The 9,816-nt window shown below is 58.5% G+C and overlaps 1 protein-coding gene across 2 annotated transcripts in view; it reads right to left on the reverse strand.

Moving 5' to 3' along the window:
* Positions 1–9,816, reverse strand: part of SLC5A10 (solute carrier family 5 member 10) — a 70,434-nt gene that overhangs the window by 458 nt on the left and 60,160 nt on the right. Inside the window, exons 10-14 of one of the 2 annotated variants that reach the window (XM_032269179.1) lie at positions 8,201–8,308; positions 5,266–5,416; positions 648–816; positions 305–520; positions 23–80 (exon numbers count right to left, since the gene is read on the reverse strand). In XM_032269179.1, the coding sequence (XP_032125070.1) occupies positions 23–80; positions 305–520; positions 648–816; positions 5,266–5,416; positions 8,201–8,308 (702 nt within the window). The remainder of the gene's footprint in view (positions 1–22; positions 81–304; positions 521–647; positions 817–5,265; positions 5,417–8,200; positions 8,309–9,816) is intronic. The other variant, XM_032269180.1, reaches the window with a different exon arrangement.

The raw sequence follows: 9,816 nt of genomic DNA on the forward strand, positions 1-9,816 counted from the left end.
GCGCCTAGGGTCACCCACTTACCTGCTTTGGTTACCAATGGCAGGTCCCGAGCCAGGGTCCACCAGGTAAGGTTTTCAATCTGTAAGAAATGAGTGGGGAGAGGGATGGAGGTGGGGGATGGCAGGGTGGGGGTGACCCACACAGGATCAAAGGTTGGGGATGGCAAGATGGCAGCTGAGTTCAAAAAGAGATGGAGTGAGGGAGTCCAGGGCTAGAAAATTCGGAGTCAGAGAGGGTCAGGGACCAGAATGGGACTAGAGTAAGAAATGGTTGGGGTCAGAGTCGGGGTCAGGGCCGGCTCACCTGACCACCCTGTGGGGGCGGGGCCAGCAGGCTTCCGACCACCACCACGGCACCACTGAGAGCGAAGAGGGCGACCGCAAAGTGCAGGTAGTGCATGCTCCCCAGGATGGCCGGCCGCGTGTCTGGCTCTCCGCAGGGTGGGGCCGGGTTCAGGAATTCCAGGACCAGCCTCGTGGCCCCCACCATCAGCCCTGCTATCAGGCCCCAGAAGGCCCCCTGGAGAGGAGGGAGGCAGGGCATGTGGGGCTACCGGAGGAGGACCAAGGCTCCCTCCAGAGGCAGCAGAGGAGGACTGGAACAGACTGTAGCACGTCCCCAGGGAGAACTGTCCCCCGACACCCACCTGCTCGTTGGCACGTCGCCAAAAGATGCCCAGGACAAAGACCGCAGTCAGTGGGGGGGCCAGGGAGCTGGTCACCGACTGCATGTAGATGAAGAGCTGCCCGCTGTTGGAGCCTTGCAGGACGGGGATCCAGGCCACACTCACGCCGATCAGCGCCACTATGACCAGCCTGCAGGTGGGTGGAAGGCAGGCGGAGGTCGGAGGTCGGCCTGGGTGGCCCTTCCTTAGCCCTCTCCCACCTCCCTTGGTCACTAAGACTTGCGTTCTCATCTTTCCCCTGCTGCCCCAGCTGCAGCCTCCTCCCTGGTCTCTGGGCCATGCCACCAGTGACTTGGCCAGTCCTGCCCTGCTCCAAACTCTTTGGCAGCTCCCTGCCTCCTGCAGGTGCAGCTCCTGACCCTCAGTGCTGGCTGCTCCTTCCCTGCCCTGGGGTCTCTGCGGAGCCAATCCTTGGAGCTCCGTGCTGGCCACCCAGCCTCTCCCTCTTGTCTCTCCTTCAAAGCACTTGCCCCAACCACTACAGGCAGATTTACCTGGTATCTACTTGTTTACTGCCTGCCTTTCTTTCCCCTCCCCTCCCCTCCCCTCCCCTCTTCTCCCCTCCCCTGCACGTTAGCTCCTGCCCGCTTCTCCCCAAGGCCAAGAGCCCCCTCCACAGCAGGCACATGCTTCACTTGTTCATCCAACTGGTGAAGTGGTCACTTGCGTAGGACACTACCCGAGGATCTCCAACCTGGTGGAGTGGGACCTGGTGCTGCATTCAGAGCCCAGCAAAGAAAACAGATGAGCCTGTCACCTATACTCAGGGCTGGACTGCAGCAGCCCAGAGGAAACATCAACCTAGGAGGGCTTCCAGGGGGAGGGACCACCCCAGAGCCTTGCGGGGCGTGGGACCCAGCTAAGGGGACAAAGCTGGGGCAAGGCATCCATCTGCTCCTCACCTCTGTGTCCTGGGTCACAGTTGGTATTCCTTACCCCCAAGGTGGGTGGTTTGTGACTCGCTGGAACCCTGGCCGTGGTGGCAGGGGTGACAGAGGCTATGTGTACAGCTAGGGTGGGTCCTTCCCCCCTTCTGTCTGCCTTCCTCCCTCCCTTTCTTCCCTACTAGGCCTGAGGGAGAGGGTGGAGGAAGGAGGTGCCACCTTGATTAAGGCTAATTAAACCCTAGCCAGGCAGGCAGGCAGGCGCTGCCCTCATCAAAGGCCCAGGCGGGCCTCCATTAACGCCTGCCCACCCCGCCCTCTGCACACAGCTCCCCCACCCAACACCAGACGCTGCATCTCTGTGCCAAGGCCGGGGCCACTCTAGCCAGGACCTCACCTTCTTACCCTGCTTTCTTACCTGGCTGCCAGAGGACCCCCAAACCCAGAGGGTGCTCCTTCTGCCTGGAATGTCACCCCCTCCCACGCCACCATCAGGGTGGACAGTGCCCTCCAGCATCTCCCTGGGCTGCAGCCACCCTTACTGTGGAACCCCTCAAGGAGGGGTGTCTGAGATCTCTCTGAGTCCCACACAGGGTTTCCAGGAGGCTGTGGGCCCCATTTGTGCAATGAACAACTGAGAACACAGGTGGGAGAGTGGAGAGGGCAGTGACGGAACAGCGGGCCCAGAGGCAGGGTCATTGCTGGCCCCCAGCCTGTGATGGGGGGCTCCTCTCAGCTGGACAGCACCATCGTGGTCACCGGTATGGTCCTGCACCCGGCCCTCGATGGCCTTCTCTCCAGGCCTCTCGGCTGTTGGTCTTCTCTCTATAAGCCCTGCATCTCCCTGACCGAGGCCCTTGTGGGGCCATTTCACCCTGCCCGAGATCCGCGACCCACAGGGCCTAGGAGATGCCGCTCTGATGGTGGTATTCAGGGTCGGGGGAGCTGAGACGGCTTTGAGAGGCTGGGGGTGTTGAGGGTATTCCAGTGCTGCCAGAGGGAGGGGAAGTCGAGCTGGCCAGCCTGACACCTGGCACGAGGCCCTTTCTGCTCTACCCAGCTGGCAGCTGAGAGAACTGGGGTCCAGAGAGGGTGAGCAACCTGCCTTGCAGCATACAGCCTTGTGCCCTGCTCCTCAGGGATGCTGAACGCCAAGCTCACAGGGCTGGGGGGTGGGGGGTTGACTTGGCAGAAGAGGTGGGAAGGAGGGTCAAGGGCACAAGCATCTGGGTGGGTGGGTGGGTGGGTGAGCTGGCACAGCAGGAGGCCAGGTCAGGACTTTGGTTGCAGGTGGGAGCCTGGGTGAGGAGACCAGGAAGTAGTGGGTGGGGGTCCCAAAGGCCACTGGGCAAGTACAGGGGCCACCAGTGTCCCAGGGCCAAGGCACACGCTGGGTGGCATAAGGGCATCCAGGTCCCAGTGCCCAGAATGCTGGAGCATGGAGGGGCTTAGAGCAAGATCTGGCTGCAGAGGAGATGCATGGTCAGAGAGGGGTAGGGTCTTCCCCAGCCACACAGCATCTGAGGAGAGGCAGGGGAGCCAGACGGGGAGAGGTGGTCAAGAGTCTGAGTGTGCAGGACATGAAGACATGGAAGTGTCCTGCGCTGTGAGAGGTGGGAGGCTCCTTGTTTTGGAGGAGCCATGAGCCCGTGGATGAGCTCATTCGCACCTGCCTCTGGCATGTCCCAACAAGGCCCTTCCGACAGAATCCTGGCTGTTTTGCATCCCCGGGATGGCTGCCTGGAGCTCTGGAGCAGACCCCACCCCAGGATGGGTGCCCTGGGCTCCTGGCCAGTGGGTGCACTGTTGGTCAAGCTAAGTGCCAGAAGGCTGGACCCCCGACCAACAGAGTGTGGGCCACACTGCTCAGAGGACAACAGGAGGGCGAGACTGGTGATGTGGGGAGGGCACAAATAGCCAGACACGTGCACATGGGAGCTAATCTCTGAGGATGTAAAGGCATGAGTGACAGAATGCACTGGGGACAGTAGCTCACACCTGTGAGCACTTTGGGAGGCCAAGGTGGGCGGATCACCTGAGGTCAGGAGTTTGAGACCAGCCTGGCCAATATGGTGAAATTCTGTTTTTACTAAAAATACAAAAAGTACCTGGGCATGGTGGCACCCGCCTGTCATCCCCAGCTACTTAAGAGGCTAAGGCACGAGAATCACTTGAACCTGGGAGGCGGAGGCTGCAGTGAGCCAAGATCACGCCACTGTACTCTAGCCTCGGCGACAGAACAAGACTCTGTCTCAAGAAAAAAAAAAAAAAAAAACAGAATGATACAGTGGACTTTGGGGACTCAGGGGAAAGGATGGGAGGGTGTGAGGGATAAAAGACAATACGCTGGGCCAGGTGTGGTGGCTCACGCCTGGAATCCCAGCACTTTGGGAGGCCGAGGCGGGCAGATCACCTGAGGTCAGGAGTTCCAGACCAGTCTGGCCAACATGGTGAAACCCTGTCTCTACTAAAAAGACAAAAAATAGCTGGGTGTGGTGTCAGGTGCCTGTAATCCCAACTACTCAGGAGGCTGAGGCAGGGAATTGCTTGAACCCAGAGGCGCAGGTTGCAGTGAGCCGAGATCGCACTACTGCAGTCCATCCTGGGCGACAGAGGAGACTGAGTCTCAAAAAAATAAAAGACTACACATGGGGTACAGTGTACACTGCTCAGGTGGGGGGGTGCACCAAAATCTCAGAAATCACCACAAAAGAACTTATTCATGTAACCAAACACCACCTGCTTCCCAGACACAGCCCCTGTCCTCTTGAAGGGCTCACACATGTGCAGAAGGGTGTTGGGGAGACCTCTTGGCCTGTAATGGCCACATGTGCTGTGGGAAGAATCTGGCAAGAGTCCCTGGGGTATAGAGGGGAGAGGGCTCACTCCTTGGCTGAGGGTCTCAGGGAGGACTGCACGAAGGGTGACACAGGCAGAGTGTAGACAGATCAGAGTGAGTCATCCCGGTGAAAAGGGAGGGGACAAGCCGGGCTGGGAGGAAACAGGCCAGAGCTCAGTGGGGCCAGGGCCATGGAGGCTGAGGGATGTGGCAGCCCAAGCGTGGCCTGTCCTGAGTGCTGGCCCGGGGGCCCTCTGTGGGTCAGCAGGGAACCATCAGGAGGGCTGGGGGCCCAGTTCTGTGGGAGACAGAGCGATCTGTAGCGTGGCTGGGGAGGGGACGGCTGGCCCCTGCGGAGGGAATCTCAGTTGGGGCAGAGACGCATCCCAGATGAGGCTGCCGTCACACAGAAGTGGACAGGAGAGCAATGTGAGAGGTGTGTGGTTGGGGTACACTGGGCCCTTCTCCTTCCTCCTTCCTGGCATCCACCTTTCTGTCTTTTTTTTGAGAAGAAGCCTCACTCTGTCACCAGGTTGGAGTGCAGTGGTGTGATCTCGGCTCATGCAACCTTTACCTCCCAGGTTCAAGCGATTCTCCTGCCTCAGCCACCCAAGTAGCTGGGACTACAGGTGTGCGCCACCATGCCCAGCTAATTTTTATATTTTTAGTAGGGACTGAGTTTCACCATGTCAGCCAGGATGGTCTCAATCTCTTGACCTCACGATCCTCACGCCTCGGTCTCCCAAAGTGCTGGGATTATAGGCGTGAGCCACCGCACCCGGCCCTGCCATCCACATTTCTCTAAGTGGCAAACTCCCGCGCGTCCCTCAAAGTCAGTACCGGTGCCACCCCATACCGGCCCACCAGCAGAAGCTCCCTCTCCCCGGAGCGGGGCCGCAGCCGCCTCCAGATGTCCATGGTGAAGAGCGTGCTGCTGCTGTTGAAGATGGAGGTCAGCGAGGACATCAGCGCGGCCAGCATCACTGCGATCATCAGCCCCCGCAGACCTGGGGTGGGACGGAGGAGGCGTGACCCTGCCTGGCCTTGCCAAGGCCCGGGAGCCCCTCCCACCTGGGCTCTTCTGCCTGAGGCTCCCCCACCATTCACATACCCCTGCAGGTGGAGGGCCAGGAGGGAGAAAGGCTGAGGAGGGTGGTGGTGATCAAGACCCCAAAAGAGGAGCCTGGGGAAGCCAAAGACAAACTGGGGGGCCTTCGGAGCTGGCTGCTGGCGCCTACGGCTCGCTGGCAACCCCAGGCCGAACCGTAATGACTCATATTGCTGAGGCTGCGATCAGGCCTCTCCTTTCTGCAGAGCCCGGTGTTGACAAAGCACTTTCACACCCATGCCTTCGTCCCGGGAAAGCATGATTAACCCGCCTGACAGATGAGGAAATGGAAGCTCGGAGAGGGGAAGAGATGGCCCGGGGACCCGCAGCAGGCCAGCGGCAGGGCTTTGGGGTGCGGTGGGGTGGGAGAGGAAGGCTAAGGCGGGACCTCTGCTTGGAGGTAACGCCCTGGGCCAGATGCACAGCTCACCCCAGCTTGCCGCGGCCCAGGCTCTGGAATTTTCCGCCAAGTCTCGTGCATGGCAGGACCCAGCAGGCATAGTGGATCCCTCTCTCCTTGGCCTGTGGTTCTCCAGAATGGGAGTGAGGGCTCCCCTAGGCAGTTCAGGGAGCATTGCTGTGCAAAGCCTTCTGGGAGTTGTGGGCTCAGGAAGGCCTGAGGGTGGGGAGCCCTAAAGAAGGTGGAAGGATGCTCGCCCACCCACTCAGTGCTGTGTGGCTTCAGACTGGTCACCTCCCCTCTCTGAGGATTAGTCCAAGTCTGTCTCTAAGGACTCTTGCAATTTTAAGTACCTCCTTGACCTCCATAAACTCTTGCCCATCTGTCCCAGGATAAGCCTGACATAGGCCCCCCTGCCCTGAAGGCACAGCCATTTATTGCCTGGCTGGGTTCTGAGTCTCGCCTTGGTTCTGCGTCTGATTTGCTGTGTGACTTCCAGGCGTCTCTGAGCCCTCTGTTCACTTGTCAGAAGCTGACTGGGATGGAGCCCAAAGGAAACTGAGTCGAAATACGGTTTTCCCCAAAACATTGCTCCACCCCCTTGTGTTGCTCATGGAGATGGATTAACTTGGGGCTTATTCCATCCGCTTCTCCTAGAGGAACTCAAAGCCTAGAGAGGGACTGCAGCCCAACAATGGCTCCATGTCAGCCCTGGGGGCTTAGCGAGTGCCCGTGCCCAGAACAGAAGAGGAGAGCGAAACCCCAAGGTGGAACCACAGCGTGGCCAAGCCTGCACCAGGCATTCTCCTTATGTCATTATGTTTAATCCCAGCAACAACGCTGAGGGTGGGTAGATGCCATTATCTCCAATTTACAAATGAGGACACCCAGGCTCCAAGCAGGGAAGTGGCATGCCCCAAATATCTTGGCCAGTGAGTGGCAGAGCCAAGATCTGATCCCCGATCTGTGCACTCACTTCCCTTGGGCCCGAGCTCTGCAGGAGGGAGGGAGGGAGGGAGGGAGGAGAAAAGAGCAGGGTGGGACTCACCTGGGGGACCAAAAGCTTTCAAGAAGAGAGGATTAGAGGGAGGGGTCAGCGCGAGGGGACCAGGGAAAGCTCCAGCACCTGAGAATCTGTAGAGGAAAGGTTCAGGCTGCAAGGGCTCAGGAAACTTTCCTCTTTTTGCTTAGGGTCTGACCTCTCACCCCCCTTGCTATGTTGCTTTTATTTGCATACCTCCTGTGATGGGAACGCATCACTTCACACTAGAATGGCAGGGATGCTACCACCTCGAGAAACACGGAAAAAGCAAAACTTGCCCCCTAGTTCTCCCTGTTGGCTTGCAGTGTCTCGGGGTGAGGGGGTGGTGCAGAGGATAGACACTGATGCCTGCAGATGTAGGGGACTGGGCGTTCCTGAGCACCTGACCCTAGCAGAGTAAGCAGTTTGTGTCTTGGGTTTGTGTCGCAGTCACTATAGAACCTCAGACAAGTCACTGTCGCTCTCTGCCTCAGTTTCCCCATCTGTAAAATGGAGCCAACAACCCTATCTCATAGCACTTAATGAGAAACTATTAGTAAAGTGCCTGGCACCCAATGGGCATACAAGAAGAGAGAGTGGGTGGCCTTTCTCAAGAGATGGTACAGCACGAGGTAGGAGGCTGGGATGTGTGGGAAGATGCATCAGGTTAGAATCCAGCTTTGCAGCTTACTTGCCATGTGACCTGGGCTAGGTCATTTAACCTCTCTGGGTTTCAGTTTCCCTGTCTTTAAAATGGGGATGATATAGACCAGGTGCAGTGGCTCACGCCTGTAATCCCAGCACTTTGGGAGGCAAAAGTGGGTGGATCACCTGAGGTCAGGAGTTTGAGACCAGCATTGTCAACATGGTGAAACCCTGTCTCTATGAAAAATACAAACATTAGCCGAGTGTGGTGGTGCACGCCTGTAATTCCAGCTACTTGGGAGGCTGAGGCAGGAGAATAGCTTGAATCCAGGAGGCAGAGGGTGCAGTGAGTGGGGGTCATACCATTGCACTCCAGCCTGGGCAACAAGAGCAAAACTCTATCTAAAAAAAAAATGGGGATGGTGGCGGCACACAGTGGGTGTTCGAGTGTTTTCTATTATGAGTGCATCCAGTCTCCTCCATTAGGAGCAGAACAGCCCATCTGGATGTCACCCAGCATCACACTGGATCCAGAGTGGCCTCTGCAGCCCCCACTCTCATTGGGCCCCAGGTTCCACTCCACGCCCCCACCCGGACCCGCACCCACACCGCCTCACCGATGGGCATCAGTTCCATAACCAGCTTGGGGTAGGCGATGTTGGAGCAGCCGACCTCAGCCCCGCAGGCCCGCAGGCACTCCGATGGCACCACGCAGCCCACGTCATCTGCGCGAGAGACGGACACTTGGTGTCTCTCCCCATAGATATGGGCACCTGGGTGGGCAAGACAGGGCTGGGCCCAGACCTGCTCCGTCAATACCTCTGACCTGTTACCACTTGGCCCTGGGCCTCAGTTTCCCAATCTGAGCCATGGGGAGGGCGTGGCCTCTGAAAACCCTTTTCCCACCTGCTGCTCTCCATCCTAACCTTCTCCCTGGTCCGACTTCCCCGGGCCGGGGACTCGCCTGCATTGGCCCTGCTGTGTGAGGTCTGCCATTAGAGTCTATCTGGGGCACGAGCCTCCCTTCCTCCACTTGCCTCCAGCCTTTCTCCCCAAAGGGGGAAATGGAGGCTAGAGAGGGAAGAGGCCAGCGGGATGGGCCCTGCCCCAGGCACTCCACCTGTCCCCTGGGCTTTGTGTTCACTCAGAGATAAGTTGACAAGTCGTGTCCAGGGGCAGCCAGCTTGAGCGTGCTGTCGCCCAGCTGCAACTCATGCAGCAGGACCATGGTGAAAGCCCACATGCTGGCAAAGCCTGCCGCTCCAGCTTCCTGGCTGTAGGACAGGGGGTCAGAGCCCATCCACACCCCTGTCTCTGACTCTGGGGTCCAAGCTTTAGTCCAGGCTATTTCCTGCAGCAGAGAGCTGAGCCGATGCCCAGGACTCTCCAGTCACTCAGACTTTCCACAGTCTGTAAGACCCTGGGTGACCCAGACCCTTAGCCCTCCCCGCACGTCTGTCCTCGCTCCCGCCTGAGGCCTCCCCAGCGACTGCCTCCTTCCCGCCTTCGGGTCTGTCTTCCGTGCCCCACTCTCCATCTGTCCCCTCTTCATCGCTTTCACTCTTCCCTTGTCATCCCAGGGAGGACTTGGACATGTTTATTTGGTTCTTGCCTCTTCCCTGTGGCAGGTGAGTCCCGAGAGGATGAGATTTGCCTTGTGCCGTCCCCCCATCGCTGGGGTGCTGCACACGGCTCATCTGTTGAATGAATGAAGGGCTCATGAATTTCCCAGGTTCAGGCCAGATCCCGACTGAACCCTAAATCCACGCATCCCTTGGCCTCCTGCCCTGCGTGGGGGCAGAACCCCAACCTATATCCGCCGCCCTGAGGTATGGGGCTCCCTCACTGCTCTGCTCAGTGAGATTTTGCTGCTGTTGGCAGTCTTAAGGCAGACTTCAGCCTAGCGACATGTAGGGATGGAAAGAGTTGACCCACATTCACTTTTTCCTCCCATAAAAGACTTTCTAGGCCGGGTGCGGTGGCTCAAGCCTATAATCCCAGCACTGTGGGAGGCCGAGGCGGGTGGATCATGAGGTCAAGAGATCGAGACCATCCTGGTCAACATGGTGAAACCCAGTCTCTACTAAAAATACAAAAAATTAGCTGGGCATGGTGGCGCATGCCTGTAATCCCAGCTACTCAGGAGGCTGGGGCAGGAGAATTGCCTGAACCCGGGAGGCGGAGGTTGCGGTGAGCCGAGATCGCGCCATTGCACTCCAGCCTGGGTAACAAG

This window comes from Sapajus apella, unplaced genomic scaffold (assembly GCF_009761245.1).
Source record: "Sapajus apella isolate SASKATOON/1434 unplaced genomic scaffold, GSC_monkey_1.0 scaffold189, whole genome shotgun sequence".
NCBI lineage: Eukaryota > Metazoa > Chordata > Mammalia > Primates > Cebidae > Sapajus > Sapajus apella.